The sequence below is a fragment of the Anarrhichthys ocellatus genome, unplaced genomic scaffold (assembly GCF_004355925.1).
Source record: "Anarrhichthys ocellatus isolate YVR2014 unplaced genomic scaffold, GSC_Weel_1.0 scaffold618, whole genome shotgun sequence".
In the NCBI taxonomy this organism is placed as follows: Eukaryota; Metazoa; Chordata; class Actinopteri; order Perciformes; family Anarhichadidae; genus Anarrhichthys; species Anarrhichthys ocellatus.
The window spans coordinates 6070-24748 of NW_022280592.1; the positions used below are offsets into that span (position 1 = coordinate 6070).

Genomic DNA, 18679 nt, shown 5'->3' on the forward strand with positions numbered 1-18679 from the left:
CAACATGTACTACTGTTACTACATCATCTACTACTACACCATCTACTGTTACTACATGTAGTACTGCTACTACACCATCTACTAATGTTACTACATGTACTACTGCTACTACATCATCTACTAATGTTACTACAACATGTACTACTGTTACTACATCATCTACTAATACTACATACTACTCTAAAGATCACGTAGTCGTAGAGGTCTTGAACTTACCACAGTACCCCGGCGTACCACAGACGGTCTTCATGGTCACCTGGTCATCGATGATTTTGGAAAGACCAAAGTCGGCTGTAAGAGAGGAGGAAGTTCAGATGAGAAGTGGATTCTAACATATGATTCATGGTTCTGTTTTTAGCTTTTGGGGTTTTGAGATAAAAAGCTGTTTCTTGCATCGAGGTGTTTCTGCTGTTTCCTGTTTCTATTTAAAGTGAAGTGTGGAGGTGAGAATGTGATGAGGAGAGAGTCTCTGAACCAAAGGGAGGTGTTGGTGGTGAAGAGTCTCTCTGAGAGAGAGTTGCTTCCATCTGTAACTGTTTGCTGGAGGCCCACCGGCCAACTGGAGGCCGACACACACCGACAGATAACGGGACCTGGTAACGAGCCATGTTGTTCTGTTCTCACTGAGCTCAAACCAAAGGACAGAGCATGATGCTGCCTTCAGGTGCTGTCAGAATTAGCAGCATTATAAGGTCAGCTTGCATTGGACAACATATGTCACGACCTGGCTCCGACAGCCATGACCCAATCATGGAGACGCAGACAGTTTGCCAAAAAGCACAGAGTTTATTAAACATAAACAATAGGTCCAACGTCAAATGGTGGCTGGAACGAGCCGTTCTCGTTCCTCCACGGGGTGATGGGAGAGCGCCCCCAGGTTGCCAGGAAGGTGGACCCTTATAGGGGAAGCGCACCGGGCCCAGGTGCCTCCATTTAGGCGATCACCACCTCTGGTACCTGCTGTCTTAAAGGAACATACATAAGTAACCCAGATAGGGAACCGTCACAACATAGAAGGGGGATAAATATGACTTGTTCTCCCCTCTTATCTCCAGATGAATTGCAATGGTGCATTTACTTAAGTACTGTCCTCAAGTACCATTTTGAGGTTCTTTTACCTTACAACACAAATCTAAATCATTTACATTTTCCGACGTCTGCGTAGACGTTAATATGTGATGAATACGTAATATGATGTTAAATGATATGGTAACATCTGATTCTCCACCAGACTCCAGCAAGAAAAAGGTCAGTTTAAGAAAGAAACACCAGGAAGGTAATGACTTCCCAACTGTTATTACTGTGAGTATAGTTTCTTTCTTTCTACTCTTATTTGTTGTGCAATTAGTCACAAGTGGAGTCTGTTTGTCTTCAGCTCAGTCAAACAAAAGCTCTTCTCCTGTTTGCTTCAAAGGAAACAAGCAGGAGGAATCAAACGTACACCAGACGTGAATACGACAGGCTCGGTATGTCAGCTGTTGTTGGCTGTAACATCTGCAGGGTTTGTTTGAAATGATTTGTGTTTCAGTAAATATATTTATAACTTCAGATCACAAGCTGAGGTTCAATTAAGTGTCTTTCCCTTCTTGTCACCATTAGATCTGCAGAGGAGTCAGAGGGTGAAGGAGTCAGAAGGTGAAGGGGTCAGAGGGTGAAGGAATCAGAGGATGAAGGGGTCAGAGGCTGAAGGAGTGAGAGGGTGAAGGAGTCAAAGGGCGAAGGAGTCAGAGGGTGAAGGAGTCAGAGGGTGAAGGAGTCAGAGGGTGAAGGAGTCAGAGGTGAAGGAGTCAGAGGTGAAGGAGTCAGAGGGTGAAGGAGTCAGAAGGTGAATGAGTCAGAGGGTGAAGGAGTCAGAGGGTGAAGGAGTCAGAGGTGAAGGAGTCAGAGGGTGCAGGAGTCAGAGGGTGAAGGAATCAGAGGGTGAAGGTGGGTGTCGGCTCGTTACCGATCTTCAGCGGAGCGTCCAGAGACAGGTCGGCGTACAGAAGATTCTCCGGTTTGAGGTCTCGATGCACAACTCCGTTCTCATGGAGATACTGAAACACACAAAGACTCTAACTTCAGAGGCTGCTCCACGTTCTGTTAGTACATGAAAGTCAGCAGTGGGTCTGACATGATGAGAAGCCTGGAGGTCAGTGTAGGTGCCGGAGGAGGGGTTGGGTGGGGGGGAGGGGAGTCTGTGGAAGATTTGGCAGGACGGGCTGACAGATGGCCTCTTCCTCCAGCTCCCAGCATCCCCTGCTGTGAACACTCACTTCCTCTCCTCAGATCAGCTGATGTAGACAGCGACTAGAGGAGACTTTATTTCAACAGAACAGAGGTCTCTTATTTTAATCTGTTATTTGTCATTTGCATAATTTTCATGGAGACAACGTGAAAATAAATACCGGAGATGTTTAGCTGCAGCGCGTCTCTTCTCTTAAGAGAAACTGTGAACATAGAACTCGTGGGGTCATGACCCAGAGCTTTGGAAATTGGTGGAAAAAATCTTCTGGTGTGTTCACGGGCTGTTTCTGCGCTGCAGATTAATGCCACACACACACACACACACACACACACATATGTGATACAGCAAATACAACTACTGTAATCCTTATACACACACACACACACACACACACACACACACACACACACACACACACATATGCGTATGTTTCTCTGCGTGGTAGATGTAGGTCAGCTGTGGTCGGATTGTGTTCATGTGTGTGTGTTTATATTTGTGTGTTTATATTTGTGTGTGTGTTTATTAATCCTCTGGTTTTAATCTGTTCAGCAGCAGGATGGAATCTGCTGTTACATAAGAGACCTGCTGCTGCTGCTGTGAGCAGCAACGCTGCTGCAAGAAACACCTGCGACCAACACAACCGACTACTGCAACTAATCCAACCAACTACTACAACCAACGCAACCAACTACTACAACCAACGCAACTAACTACTACAACCAACGCAACCAACTACTACAACCAATGCAACTAACTACTACAACCAACGCAACCAACTACTACAACCAACGCAACTAACTACTACAACCAACGCAACTAACTACTACAACCAACGCAACCAACTACTACAACCAATGCAACTAATACAACCAACGCAACTAACTACTACAACCAATGCAACTAACTACTACAACCAACGCAACCAACTACTACAACCAATGCAACCAACTACTACAACTAAAGTAACCAACTACTGCAACTAAAGTAACCAACTACTGCAACTAATGCAACTAACTACTGCAACACCTGTAAGTAACTACTGCAACCAACTACTACAACACCTGCAATTAACTACTAAAACAAATGCAACTTATTACTACAACTACTGCAACTACATACTGCAACACCTGCTACCAACTACTGCAACCAGTATCTACAACTACTGCAACTAATACAAATGACTACTACAACTAACTGCTGCAACTACTGCGATTAATTAAAGCAACAACTGCAACCAGAAACTACAACTACTGCAACTAACTACTACAGCGACTACAACTAACTACTGCAACTACCTACTGGAACACCTGCAACCAACTACTGAAACTACTGCAATTAACTACTGCAACTAATGGAACTAACTACTGCAACTAAGTACTATAACTAATACAAGAAACTACTACAAATACTGCAACTGCCTACTGCAACACTGGCAACCAACTACTACAACTACCTACTGCAACTAATACAACAAACTACTGGAACTACTGCAACTAACTACTACAACCACTGCTACTAACAGCTGCAACTATTCAACTAACTACTACTACAACTAACTACTGCAACACCTGCAACCAACTACTACAACTAATGGAACTACTGCAACTAACTACTACAACTACTACAACTACTGCAACTACCTACTGTAAAACACGCAACCAACTACTACAACTAACTAATGCAACTAAATACTGCCACTATTGTAACCAACTACTACAACTACTGTAACTAACTACTGCAACAAATGTAACTAACTACTGCAACTATTACAACTACCTACTGAAAGTCTACTGCAACAACTAACCCACCCCCCGGGGTTCAGGGAGAGCTTCACGTTGCTCGTATCGATGACACGTTACTCTCACTACACATCTACACTACTAGTTCTACTACTTGTTTATAGCAGCAGGAACTTCTGTTAAAACTTAAAGCAACAGTGCACCAGCTTATGATCCTTAAAGGAACAGTGCACCATCTAGTGATACTTAAAGGAACAGTACACCATCTAATGATCCTTAAAGGAACAATACACCATCTAATGATCTTTAAAGGAACAGTACACCATCTAATGATGATCGTTAAAGGAACAGTGCACCATCTAATGATCGTTAAAGGTACAGTACAACATTTAGTGAACCTTAAAGGAACAGTACAACATCCAGAGAACCTTAAAGGAACAGTACAACATTTAATGATCATTAAAGGAACAGTACACCAATTAGTGATCCTTAAAAAAACAGTACACAATTTAGTGAACCTTAAAAGAACAGGACAACTCCTGCCACATTATTCAGATGGAGATCAGTTTCCTCTTGGTGTGTTCAGTTCAGATGGAGGTTCATGTTTAGCCTAGCTTAGTACAAAGACTAGAAGCAGGGGAAAATGTTAGCCCGGTTAGAACCTAACCAGAAGTTAACTCTGAACTAACTGTAGCCAGCAGCTGGTTCATAAACAGTGGTTCAGTGTGTGGAGCTGCAGAGATTGAACAGAGATGGAGGAAGTGAACGGTAATCGAATGAGCAGAGGGATCGATGGAGCTGGATGATCCACTCTGACGATATAACCAGACACTCAGACAGTGCTGGATTTGAATGAAAGTGAGAACAGACACTGAATGCAGCAGTCTTACCGCAACAGCTTCCAGGATCTGTTTGATGACGTGAGCGGCGTCTCTCTCGCTGTAGTAACCTCGCTCCACGATCCTGCAGAAAAAACACCAGATCAAAATATGACATGCTTATTTACATTTTCAACAACGATTTTAAATTTTATATTCCAGGACCAACACCGGTGGAAAGTAGCTAATTACTGCAATTAAGTATGTATTATCAATAATGTTAATAATGTTAGTGTATTAGTAATAATGTTAATAATGTTAGTGTATTAGTAATAATGTTAATGAGTTAGTAATAATGTTAATAAAGTTAATGTATTAGCAATAATGTTAATAAAGTTAATGTTTTAGTAATGTTAATAAAGTTAATGTTTTAGTAATGTTAATAAAGTTAATGTTTTAGTAATAATGTTAATAAAGTTAATGTTTTAGTAATAATCTTAATTATGTTAGTGTATTACTAATAATGTTAATGAGTTAGTAATAATGTTAATAAAGTTAATGTTTTAGTAATAATGTTAATAAAGTTAATATTTTAGTAATAATGTTAATAAAGTTAATGTTTTAGTAATAATGTTAATAAAGTTAATGTATTAGTAATAATGTTAATAAAGTTAATGTATTAGTAATAATGTGTGAGTTATCTTCATGTCTCTAGAGGTACAGTTATTTTCTGAATGTTCGTTGTCATGTTTTCATTCCGGTATCATCATGTGTACGTCTGTCCACTGATTATCACCTACAATAAAACTCATTGATCTGATGATCCTCTTTGCTGCTGATTCTATAACTGGATTCATAACCGAACCAGTTATTTATATAAGATGATACAACATAAATAAATGATACCTGTCAAACAGCTCTCCTCCCGTCACCAGCTCCAGCACCAGAGCGATGTCCGTGTCCGTCTCAAAGATCTCTTTCAGCTGGATCTGAGAGACAACCAAAGGAACAAGGTACAACTCTCAGGAACCTGTTCTGATGGAGAACCTGTTCTATGGAGAACCAAAGGAACAAGGTACAACTCTCAGGAACCTGTTCTGATGGAGAACCAGTTCTTATGGAGAACCTGTTCTGATGGTGAACCTGTCCTGGTGTAGAACAAGTTCTAATGGAGAACCAGTTCTGATGGAGAACCATTCCTGATAAAGAAGCTGTTCTTATTGAGAACCTGTTCAAATGGAGAACCTGTTGTGGTGGAGAACCAGTTTTGATGGAGAACCTGTTGTAGTGGAGAACCTTTTCTAATGGAGAACCAGTCCAAATGAAGAAACTATTCTAATAGTGAACCGGTTCTGATGGAGAACCAGCTCCTAATTCATAAGAACCAAGTGTCCCTGAACCTCACAGAGGACAACAGGGATCAATGAGATTTAAGTTGGTCTAACACTCAAATTGTAGAATCCATCACAATATCCCAAATGTATGCGATACATAAAACATATATTAAACACAAATCACAACTGGTTAATCAAATGAATCGATAATTACTTACTGAGAAACATACTCACAATGTTTGGGTGGGAAAGACGCAGCAGGACGCCAATTTCTGTGCGAACAATTTTCTTGTCGATCTGCGACAGAAGAAACAACGTAAACATCTGATGAGTTCAGAGACAGAAGCTCAAACTGACTCACAGTATTTAAAGTTAGCAATGAGGTCCAGAACATGGTTAGCCTAGCGTAACACACTGGAAGTAGGGGGAAACTGCTAGCCAGCTCCATCGAATGTATTGTTTTTCTTTTTAATTCTTTTGTAATTCTTTTCTAAATAAAAACAAATATCATTACAAACAAACATGGATATATTATGAGTATTTACATGATGTGTCTTGTTAGCTACACATACTAATCCTCTCCATTTAAATTCCAGCTCTGTTCAGTCAAAACCCAGATCAATAAATCCACAACATGTTGCCTGAATCACAGTTCTGTTTCACTAAAAGTGAGATAAAGCCACGAATCCAGATAGTTTCTAGGTTCTGTTATCTTACACTTAGCGTCTCTGCCCCATTGGCTTAGATTAGCTTCTCTTCCCGTTCGTTTAGAGTTAGCAATTAGCATTAGCAATTAGAATTAGCTTATAGTTAGCCTCAGGTTCCTGATGTTGGCAGAAGGGAACCCTATCATGACGTCTGGCCTCTGGTTCCAACACTGACCGTTTTCTTGAGGACTTTGAGAGCGTAGGGTTTCTGAGTCTGCTTCTCCTCACAGCGATATACGATGGACGTCGCTCCTCTGAAAGAAACAAAAGATCAAACACCGTGTTGAACCTGAACACATTGACTTCTAACACCACGGCGTTGAACCTGAACGCCCCGACGTCCAACCCCACGGCGTTGAACCTGGACGTCTCAACGTCTCACACTATGCCGTTGAACCTGAAGGCCTCAATGTCTAACGCTATGCCGTTGAACCTGAACGCCCCAACGTCTAACACTATGCCGTTGAACCTGAACGCCTCAACGTTTCACACCACGGTGTTGAACCTGAACGCCCCGACGTCTAACACCTCGGCGTTGAACCTGAACTGGTATTTTCACAGAGTGGTATTTGTCCTTATACTGCAGTAAAGGACCTGAATACTTCTTTTTTCGGAGAGGCAAAAAGGAGAAACTGTCTTCCTCATCTTTCTACTAGATAAGACATGTTGACACAAATTCTCTCTGACGGTGAAAACATCGTTCTTCTCTAGGACAGAAATAAATTGTTCAAATGTGTGTGTGAGTGTATGTGTGTGAGTCTGTATGTGTGTGTGTGTGTAGGGGGGGGATCTGTTATTCTGCTAGAACAGATGGAGGAAACAGACCCATCTGAAGAGCAACCACGCACACACACACACACACACGCACACACACACACACTCTCACTCTCACAGTCCTAGCCAGTCTCCATGGCAACAGGACACCTGGTAACAGAGCTGCTGAATTCACTGCTGACATAATTGTACTGTTTCCAGGGAAATGTTAGTGTTGTTGTTGTTGTTGTTGTTTCAGTAAACAACGACAACAATAACAACAGTTGGGTCACTTTCACAGCTGCAGTTCTTTTGGTCCAAAACAAATGAAACAATGATTGTTGTGTTTCAGGGAACTCACTGATTGGACAGTCATCATGATGTCACACTGGTCAATTTATTAGGTACACCTGTCAAATCTAATACAAGAGCTCAGGAAGCCAGCAGGCCTCTTTGGATGTTCTGACCCACAATCCTCTGTTATCGTCTCCATTAAAGGAGTCTGATCTGAGATCTGGGCCCCGTTCCTCATACGTGGTTCAACTAAGTCGATCAAATGTCCTATTAGCAGCTTAAATTAACGAGATGATTGAAGTCAGGCTATCTCGGCTTCTCCAAGGCTGATCCTCTCAAACAGTCTCCTTAATTGGAACCAGACGATCAGGATCAGGATAATTGCGCGTGCCCGTCCTACTTCAAAAGGGGGAAGCGTCGATCACCGAAACCATGATTTTCTAACAGTACAATGTTAAATAAAGTCAAAGAAAGAGCCTCTCTTTACTCCGCTGACGAGCAGGAGATGATCATGAACGCATATGAGGAATTCAAGACCATAATCACGGCTAAATATAACACCTCCACCGCTGCGAGGGCTAGACAAGAAGCACGCAAAATATCACACACACGTTAAATGCGTAAGTGTTGTAAATGTATCGGCTCATTTTAATGCCTCATCACCCCAATCAATCAGATGATATGTCTTTAAATGAGCTGCTGGCAGTAGGCTTCATGAATGCATCATCCAATGAGATCTATAGCGACAATAATGATCTCAACTCTTTCACAATAAGATAAAAACAAGCCCAAAGAGCATCTACTGATCCTCATTAATATGAGGATATATGTACTGTATGCCCTCATTATCATGTACTATATATGTGTATATACATGTATGTGTAGATCACCATATAGAACTAGTTTGAATCTGTGTGTGAATCTGTGTGTGGGCGGATCAGTGTGTGTGTGTGTATTATTCATCATCAGACATTCAATCAACTGAAGCAGTGAAGATCAATAGTGTGTGATTCTCTCTGTTCTTATCATGAGTCCACCTTCATCATGTTCTACAGTAATGATATGCTGGTGTACTAATAACACTGTCATATCATTATGAGTGCTTTAACCCTCATGTATGCAACGCAGCCATCAAGAGGACATGGGAGCAAGTAAACACTAACACACACACATTACTCAGAATGCTGAGTCAGTACAATATGTGCCATGGTGATGTAATGAACACATCCATAAGTTTATTAAGCGCCTAATAAACTTTACCAACAGCACGGCATGCAGCGGCTTTCCCCATGTTCTCCGCATCGCCGACACTGTACAACAATGTACCACTCGCAGAACAGCTCAAGGCTGCATCCAGTGTGTGAGACATCAATGCTCGGCTGCAGCGTGTGGTGTTCAATGTATGCTCCAGAAGGTCTGTAAATAAATGATTCCTTGTGGGCAGAATGGATAGCGCTCGTATAGGAAGTCATCGTGATGTGATAACGGATCTTGGCGATGTGGAAGAACTCTCTCCCTATAAAACGCTAATCTAACTAATATCCTCCATCAGTGGATCTCTGAGGAAGGGAGCTGTACATTAATGCAATAGAGGCTTCTTAGTTTGCTCAGCTGCTTTAATGGATCACCGTGTGTCTCACTTTACATGCATTTCTGGAACTCCCGTATAACCCCCGGTATATGCGCAAGCGCATTAGACTACCGTATATGACAGGAGCTGCCATGTTTTCCGGGGGAGTGGCAGCTTATCCAGCTACCTTCAGTTAGCCTGCGCTGGAGCAGCTTCAAGCTTATGGATGTGTTGCCATGGTGATTTTGCCAAACTTGCTTTGTGGAACCAAAAAGCCTGATCTACGTCATCTTATCCTGAAGATGATCCGGCTAACTCAGTTAGCCACTTACGAGGAACGGGGCCCTGGTCCGGTCTCAGTGACCCAATGGAACCATCACACCAGACATCCGTCTCAAAGACGATGATGAAGATCCTTCAGGTGTTTGACTGACTGAACAGTTTCACTAACAAACTGTTTCAAACTGACAAAGAACCAGATGAACCTGAAGGAAAAAGTAAAAGTGAGAAGAACCTCGACATCTTTGAGCTGACCGTAAAGTTTCCCCTCGTTAAGATCTAAGATCTAATTCACTGGTTCTAGTTCACGTGGTCCAGAACCAGAAGGCTGGACCGAACCAAAGCAAGAGCTCCGGGGGTTTAAAGAGACAAAGTAGACGAACGGTGTAACCACAACTTCCTGGTCCATCACATGACGTCATGGGGCCCAAAAAGACTTTCCCCCGTTGACTTACTCTCAGAAATAGTCGTCTGTAAATCAGAGGCTCTTTTATTTTGAAGTGAACAGACTTCCTGTATGATATCCAGTTCTGTTTAAACATCCACGAGTCAGACTGTTTATAAGAATAGACCTAGTCGCCATCTTGTTTTTTTGCAACCAGTGAACAGGAAGTGACCATATGTGGACTGAGGAGGAGTGACGTAGAGACGCCGTATACGTCTCTGGTAGAGACCTGTCAATCACTGTGTAGCCCCGCCCTAAAGCATCCCCTGCTTTATGGTCTGTTAGAGACCTGTCAATCACCGTGTAGCCCCGCCCTAAAGCATCCCCTGCTTTATGGTCTGTTTGACTCTAAATGGACCATAATGTACTAAATGAACATCATGCTGTATTGAAGAAGACTTGAAACTAGAGATTGAGACCATAAACTCATGTTTACAATGTTTACTGAGGTAATAAATCAAGAGAGAAGTAGAGTCATTTTCTCATAGACTTCTATACAACCAGAGGAGTCGCCCCCTGGTGGACACTAGAGAGAATGCAGCTTTAACACTTCTCTTCAGACCTCCATCTTTGTTCCCCCAGTATAACAGAGACCATCAATCCGTTCATACTGTTCTGACCTGGACCTTCAGTGACTGGTTCCCAGTCATGAAGGTCTGGTCCACTACAGACCCTCTACAGGACTAGGAGGAGGAGGATCCCGTGGACCCCATCTCCCTGAGCCCCCACCCCCCAGCCCCTAATGTGGTCTCCTAATGTGGTCCAGACCTGCCCAGCTCGGAGCTCAGAGTGTAGACCTCCTCCACCGTCCCGTCCCGCCTCGACCCGTCCACCCAGAACTCCACCGGCGCCGAACCAGGCCGGGACGTCGGCATGGCAACAGCGGAACTCCCCCAAACACCAGGACCGAGTAGGACCACAACCAGGACCCGGGGGGTTCAGACCGGGTCAGGCGTGCAAAGTAAACCAGGTCAGCTCTCAGATTTAAATCCAGATTAGAGGAGCAGAGGGGGGGTGGTTCATGATCCTGATGGGCTTCTTTAATCCAGACCAGCAGGAGGAACTCTGGACCAGGACCCGGTTTAATCCAGACCAGCAGGAGGAACTCTGGACCAGGACCTGGTTCTTTATCAGAGAAACGAAAACTACAAACACATCCAATCTGGAATCTTCAGGGACAAACACGACTCTTCAGTCCAGACTGAGGCCAGAACCGGGACGCACACGGACCCGGTCCAGATGTGTCGCAGCTCCCATCGGGGCCTATAAAACCCGGTCGTCGGATCACGTCAGTCCATCACACCTCCTCCCGGGATTTAGTCGTATTGCCGTGTTTTTACCGGTAGACGCGGTCCCTCCTGCAGCCTCCCGGTGGAGATCCGACCCGAGACAACAACACAGCCCGGGCGAGTCTTCAGCGGGAAACAGACGGCGAAACCGGGGCGGGCTCGGTGCGGGACGTCGGTGTTTGTGGTGCTCGGAGGTTTGATTCCAGATGTCCGCTGGATCCGCAGAGAGAGAGAGAGAGAGAGGGAGAGAAAGAGAAAGAGAGAGACAGAGAGAGACGCTGTAATCTCACAGCCCCGCCCACTCGTCACCAAAGCGACCAATCACAGCGCAGCAGGGGAGCCCAGTCGCGTTGTGATTGGACGGCCGGCCCCTCGATCACTGGAGCCTCATCGGCAGCCTAAATACATAAATGTACACGAGGAGACATCTGGAGCTTTGATCCGGGAATCAAACCCGCAACTCTGACACCGATACACGTCACGTGCACGTTAAACGTCTTTTATTTCTTCCTGTTTTCATTCTTTGTCTGTGAGATGATTTATTATAGTTTATTAATCTGTTTATTCACTGTGACATTAATGTGTGACTCCTATTTAAATGAGTCTGTCAAATAATCCAATAAACCTTTAAACTGAGAAATGAAAGGTTTCATGATCAAGTTACTTTTAATGGTAAAATCTAAATTTATCGTTAATAAATTATCCCAAAAATATAATAAGTCAAATCATCTGCAAATGTTTGTTACGAAAAAAGATTAGCAAATTATTGGACAAAAGTTAATAAAATATAAACAAAAAAATGTGAGTCAAATTGCTGTTTCAATTTTTAAAGAATATGGACAAACATTAGTAAACAATATGAATCATTAGTAAACAATAGGAACCATTAGTAAACAATAGGAATCATTAATAAACAATAGTAAACAATAGGAATCATTAGTAAACAATAATAAACAATATGAATCATTAGTAAATAATAGTAAACAATAGGAATCATTAGTAAACAATAGTAAACAATATGAATCATTAGTAAACAATAATAAACAATATGAATCATTAGTAAATCTACATCTTCTACATCTATATTCAGCTGTAACATGACGTCATGTGGATCAATAGTTTGATCTGAACACAAACATGTGGATCACGTTCGTGTTACACTGATCATTGTCTGGCATAAAGTCAATAAATAATTATCTCAATAATATTTCATCAGATAAACAAACAAACATACTGATTTTAATATACATCATAAACACATATGAGTAGTACTAATATCCTAATAATTGTGTATCTTCTACACCTCTCATTCACCTGCACACACGTGACTCACAAAGCTCACAGTTTAAAGATGTTTGCTCATATCCGTAGTTATTAATGCGTTACAGAATGTGATTCATATGTTTTTCTAAGGCTGGAGGAGTCGCCCATTTAAAATAAGTTATTTATTACTGGAAGAAATATTTCAGAGATTGTTTTTAGAAGGTTTACTTACTAAGATAAAGGAGCCTGTGTAATTATACCCTGTGTTTTGACTTGCAGGTGTCTGGCTTCGTTGTGTGATTGGTTGGCGGGAACCACCTGACACTCCTGCGAGTCAAACTGAGGGAAAATACCAACCTCAACCTAATTTGTGTGACGTCAACTGTAGTTCGACGTGAACTTCCTAGTTTTGACTTTATATCAACAAGAGTTCAGTTCACGCGACGTGGATCTGAAGAAGTAACACTGAAAACTCTGCCGCCATTGTTTCTTCCTCTTCTTCGTGTTAAATAAAAACATGACTTTTATCGGACTTCTTCTCGCGACGCTTCTGGTTCCGGTCGGTTGGCTGCTCGTGACCGCGGAAGAGGCTGCTGGGAACGGACCCGGACCCACCGGCAATGGACCCGAAACCACCGGAACCGCGGGACCCCGACCGGTGGTTACGACGAACTCCAGCGGGCTGAACTCCACACGCGGCGGGAAGATGTTGGGCGGCCTCGACGTGGACAGCTCGATGATCCAGAGGGCCCTGTACGTCCTCATCGGCGTCACCGCCATCGGGCTCCTCTACTTCCTCATCCGGGCTGTGCGGTGAGACAGGCAGCTGCTACCGCGTCACACCAGACTAGCTCACACCAGAAGAGATTCAGTGATCGGCTAACTATCGGTGACGCGCAGACACGAACGAAATACTTTGTTAAACTCGTTTATTTAGTTGTTTCTATCATTTATATTTCACATTATATATACTATAATAATACAGTATATAATAATATAATTATATTATATATTTTAAAAATGACTGTAATGTAATATATACTATAATAATATATTGTATATACTATAATAATACAGTATAGAAGTGTTATTAAATCACCAGATTTCTGAATGGAGTTTGGTTGGAAGGTACATAACTACACAACTACTACAACCACACAACTATAGAACCACACAACTATAGACTATATAACTACACAACTGTAGCACTACACAACTGTAGCACTACACAACTATAGCACTACACAACTATATAGCTACACAACTATAGAACTACACAACTATAGAACTACACAACTATAGAACTACACAACTATAGCACTACACAACTATAGCACCACACAAATATAGAACTACACAACCATATAACTACACAACTGTAGCACCACAGAACTATAGAACCACAGAACTATAGAACTACACAACTACATGTGTATTACTGATGAACCTTTAGAATAACTGATGTCACACTAAACTACATTCACATATGTAGAAATTAAAGACAGCAGAGATATATGAGAAAGATGATGAATGAACTTTAGTGAAGTTTTAGGAGACTTTCAACATTCAGTTTCTTTTTGATCTGTTTCACTAAATGTTTCACCTTCTCAGTTATGTTTCTGAAAGAATCGATCAAAAGGTTTGTTTAGTTTGGAACTAAACTGATATCCACATATATACAGTGTTATTAAAGCTCATCAGTTAACCGCATCGTCATCGTCCTAACAGCTCTACTTCCTCTCTCTCTGTCTGTCTGTCTCTCACTCTCTGTCTCAGCTCTACTTCCTGTCTCTCTCTCAGCTCTACTTGCTGTCTCTCTCAGCTCTACTTCCTGTCTCTCTCTCTCTCAGGTCTGCTTCCTGTCTCTCTCTCTCAGGTCTACTTCATGTCTCTCTCTCAGGTCTACTTCATGTCTCTCTCTCAGCTCTACTTCCTGTCTCTCTCTCAGCTCTACTTCCTGTCTCTCTCTCTCAGCTCTACTTCCTGTCTCTCTCTCAGCTCTATTTCCTGTCTCTCTCTCAGCTCTACTTCCTCTCAGCTGTCTCTCTCAGCTCTACTTCCTGTCTCTCTCTCTCTCTCAGCTCTACTTCCTGTCTCTCTCTCTCTCAGCTCTACTTCCTGTCTCTCTTTCTCTCAGCTCTACTTCCTGTCTCTCTCAGCTCTACTTCCTGTCTATCTCTCAGCTCTAATTCCTGTCTATCTCTCAACTCTAATTCCTGTCTCTCTCTCTCTCAACTCTAATTCCTGTCTCTCTCTCTCTCTCTCAACTCTAATTCCTGTCTCTCTCTCTCTCAGCTCTACTTTCTATCTCTCTCTCGCTCAGCTCTACTTTCTGTCTCTCTCTCGCTCAGCTCTAATTCCTGTCTCTCTCGCTCAGCTCTAATTTCTGTCTCTCTCTCGCTCAGCTCTACTTTCTGTCTCTCTCTCGCTCAGCTCTAATTCCTGTCTCTCTCTCGCTCAGCTCTAATTCCTGTCTCTCTCTCGCTCAGCTCTAATTCCTGTCTCTCTCTCTCAACTCTAATTCCTGTCTGTCTCTCTCTCTCAACTCTAATTCCTGTCTGTCTCTCTCTCTCAACTCTAATTCCTGTCTCTCTCTCTCTCTCAACTCTAATTCCTGTCTCTCTCTCTCTCTCAACTCTAATTCCTGTCTCTCTCTCGCTCAGCTCTAATTCCTGTCTCTCTCTCTCTCAACTCTAATTCCTGTCTCTCTCTCTCAGCTCTAATTCCTGTCTCTCTCTCTCAGCTCTACTTTCTGTCTCTCGCTCAGCTCTAATTCCTGTCTCTCTCGCTCAGCTCTACTTTCTGTCTCTCTCTCTCTCAGCTCTACTTTCTGTCTCTCTCTCGCTCAGCTCTACTTTCTGTCTCTCTCTCTCTCAGCTCTACTTTCTGTCTCTCTCTCTCTCAGCTCTACTTTCTGTCTCTCTCTCGCTCAGCTCTACTTTCTGTCTCTCTCTCGCTCAGCTCTACTTCCTGTCTCTCTCTCGCTCAGCTCTACTTCCTGTCTCTCACCAGACTCCATCTATGAATCTCACGTTTTACCGTTTGTGTTTTGTCGACAGTCTGAAGCGACCAGCCAACAAGAAGAAGTACGGTCTGCTGTCCAACTACGAGGACTCGGTGGAGATGGAGGCGGTGGAGAGCGAGGAGGATGACACGCTGTACGAAGCTCGCAGCCTGCGCAGGTCAGAGGTCAACACAACAACAACAACAAACATCCCAGCTGATCAGATAATCAATGTTAAAGTGATGTGAGGTCATCAGGACTTTGATCTGTTGTCTCTCTGTTCAGATGAGTCGTCTTCAGCGGACCAATCAGACGAGTGGTGTGTTTACGGTCACGTGATGTTGATTATGGATCGATGAAGACAGTTGGAGGAGGAAGACGAGGACCAAACAGTTATTGATGATTAATGCCAAAGCTGCTCGAGGACCCCGAGCAGGATAATCTTTATGTTTGTTAAGGTGGTATTAGAGATAGAAGAGAGCAGACGGTTTATTATTATTATTTCAATGAATTCTTCTTCTTCTTGTTTTCCATCGGGAACTTTTGTTCTGTGCTTTAACTTCTGCAAACTGACTCCAGACCAGCTGAGGTCTGGACCTCTGGACCTGGTTCTGTTGAAGGGTTCTGGTTCATCACATTCCATGTAGACCAGTGATGATGTCATCACGTGATGATGTCATCCAGCAATAAAGCACCAAAGTGAGCCATTATGAGAAAAAGAGCTGGGCTTCATGTAGAAACTCTTTCTTCTTCTTCTTCACATGTTTTAGTCTCATTTCTACGTCGACGGTGAAGAAGAAGGGTGAGATCAGAGATCAGTGAAACCTCAACACAAAGGAAACACTTTAAATTCCTGTTCATCGTTGATCGGTTGGATTTGTGCGTCTGATCATCGATGAATAAATTCCATAAATGTTTTTTTACAAGAAGAAAAACAAAACAAAAACGATCCTGAAATCTAAAAACACAATTTAAGAGACGTACAAAAATAAAACGGCTGAAATACAAATGTTGCAGATTTCAGGAGTTTTAATGTGAAAGACGAATAAAATGAGATCCACAACATGAAGTTTTCATAAAATAACAGCAGCTGATTGGTCTTAAGGTCCCAAAGTATTCCGTTGTACTTTGTTGTACTTTGTAGTACTTCCAGCGCTGCTTGTTGTCGGTCTCTCCGTTCTTCTCGTCTCTAGATAAAGAAAGTCGAGCTTCAGAGATCAGAACTCTGTGTTTACTTTGAATGAACCAGAATGTTTCTTTAAGTTCTTTAATCCATCAGAAGATTAATATTTAATATTATACAATTACACAGAATACTGAGAGCAGAATCAGCTGTTTTTATTTTACGGTGAATCTTTGGATTTAATGTTTGCAGAGAACGTTTGGTACAAAAGTAAAAGTGTTTGAAAATAAACAAAGTATTTATATATATATATATTTGATGTATTTTTCATGTTGTATTCTTGCCTTTAAAAACCGACTCCGGTTATAACCGGCTCACTGATGGCATGTTGAGAACCATAAAGAGACAATTGAAACACTTCGTAAGTAAAAGTCTATAAATTAAAAATCTGAATTATTTCCATATTGATTTCAGGAGACTTCTTGTAAAGATCCAGGAAATGGTTTTAAAATATGAATCCATAAAATAAGAGACTTCAACTTCTGTGATATATTTCAGTGGTTTGAATAGAAACTGGTAAAAACAAACTGATGTCGGGCGATAAGAAGACAGACTTATCTGTGACCAGTGTAGCATTAAAGCATGGTGGAGTTACATGCTTTAATGCTACACCTAGCTAGCTAATTCCACCATGCTTTAATGCTACACCTAGCTAGCTAGCTAACTCCACCATGCTGTAATGGTACACTGGTCACAGATATTTAGCACTTCTGTTAGCGACGTTTCCTTCTCTGTGACCAGAGAGAGATGATGAAAGAGAGAGAGACAGGGAAAAAATGTAAACTTTTCTTTTTTTTTGCTGCACATTATTTATTTTGTATTAGTTTGGTATTAAAGAACTCGATGGTTTAGGTCTGACAGGGTCAGAACCGCCTGGCTCTGATTGGCTGATCGTAATTTTGCCTGCAGCTCTCATTGGTCGACTGCTTTTTTAAACCGAGACGCTACATAATACGGATCAGTCGACTCACTCAGTGAAGTGGATCGATTCAAAGGTCTGGACCCAAACAAACATCAGAGACCAGTGGAGTTTTATTTTGAAGTTCAGAACAACAGGACGTTCCTACAGATATTTTCAGTCTAGATTATCAGCACATGATTACTAATTCACTGTAGTTATTGAAGCTGATTAATAAGTAACTTCACACATTTGTTTCCAACATTAATAAACAAAAACATTACAGAACTGAAACAGGACATTAGTTTATGATTAATTTATTATGAATTATTCCATTTTCTCTGTTAAATAAATGTATGTTTAACATCTAAATCTTCTTCATGTTAATCTTTAAGTAAACTTCTGAATTTTATATAAAAGTCACATTAAACTTCCTCCTCTTGAATCTTGATGGTGTCTTCAGGTGATCGCTGCTCTCAGCTCCTTTCACCTCCTCTCAGCTGCCATTCATCTTTATACTAGTGCTGGGCAAGTTAACGTGTTATCGCGTTAATGCATTATTAATTAACGCCAACAATGACTATCGCGCGTTAACGCAGTTTAAAATTTTTTTTATTACTCTGAAAGTCCGTTGCTCTCTGGCTCTGAGCACACAGACACAGAGCATGGCTCACAGGAGGGGCGGGATGTTGATCAGGATTGGCTTGGGATGGGCGTCATCACGCGTCTCAACCAATGAGAGCATTTGGGGCGGGCGCTGCGGCGCAATAGCCTATCGGGTGAGATGCTCCTCCTGTCATCACTGACGTCCTGACATTGAATCAGGAAAGACATCCTGTATCCGTCTGTGTTCACCAGAGCTCCACGATACCTCAA

The 18679-nt window shown here is 42.1% G+C and overlaps 2 protein-coding genes across 2 annotated transcripts in view; one reads left to right on the forward strand and one right to left on the reverse strand.

Annotated features, from left to right (window-relative positions):
* LOC116376803 (calcium/calmodulin-dependent protein kinase type IV) overlaps window positions 1-13526 on the reverse strand; it is a 16914-nt gene extending 3388 nt beyond the window's left edge. The window contains exons 1-8 of the mRNA XM_031838286.1: window positions 13076-13526; window positions 10935-11668; window positions 7001-7079; window positions 6353-6415; window positions 5691-5773; window positions 4857-4929; window positions 1946-2036; window positions 217-291 (exon numbers count right to left, since the gene is read on the reverse strand). Of these exons, the coding sequence (XP_031694146.1) occupies window positions 217-291; window positions 1946-2036; window positions 4857-4929; window positions 5691-5773; window positions 6353-6415; window positions 7001-7079; window positions 10935-11041 (571 nt within the window). The 5' untranslated portion in view covers window positions 11042-11668; window positions 13076-13526. The remainder of the gene's footprint in view (window positions 1-216; window positions 292-1945; window positions 2037-4856; window positions 4930-5690; window positions 5774-6352; window positions 6416-7000; window positions 7080-10934; window positions 11669-13075) is intronic.
* Window positions 13062-18237, forward strand: fam174c (family with sequence similarity 174 member C). Its single transcript, XM_031838287.1, has 3 exons — window positions 13062-13531; window positions 15778-15900; window positions 16008-18237. Exons 1-3 carry the CDS (start codon window positions 13236-13238, stop codon window positions 16009-16011), a joined length of 423 nt encoding a protein of 140 aa, XP_031694147.1. The 5' UTR covers window positions 13062-13235; the 3' UTR covers window positions 16012-18237.
* The last annotated feature ends 442 nt before the right edge of the window (window positions 18238-18679 follow it).

Bases quoted from the DNA above. Each gene is read 5' to 3' on its own strand.
- fam174c (XM_031838287.1), top strand. From the start codon at position 13,236: ATGACTTTTATCGGACTTCTTCTCGCGACGCTTCTGGTTCCGGTCGGT. The intron at 13,532-15,777 runs GTGAGACAGGCA...TTTTGTCGACAG, and splicing joins TTCCTCATCCGGGCTGTGCG to TCTGAAGCGACCAGCCAACA.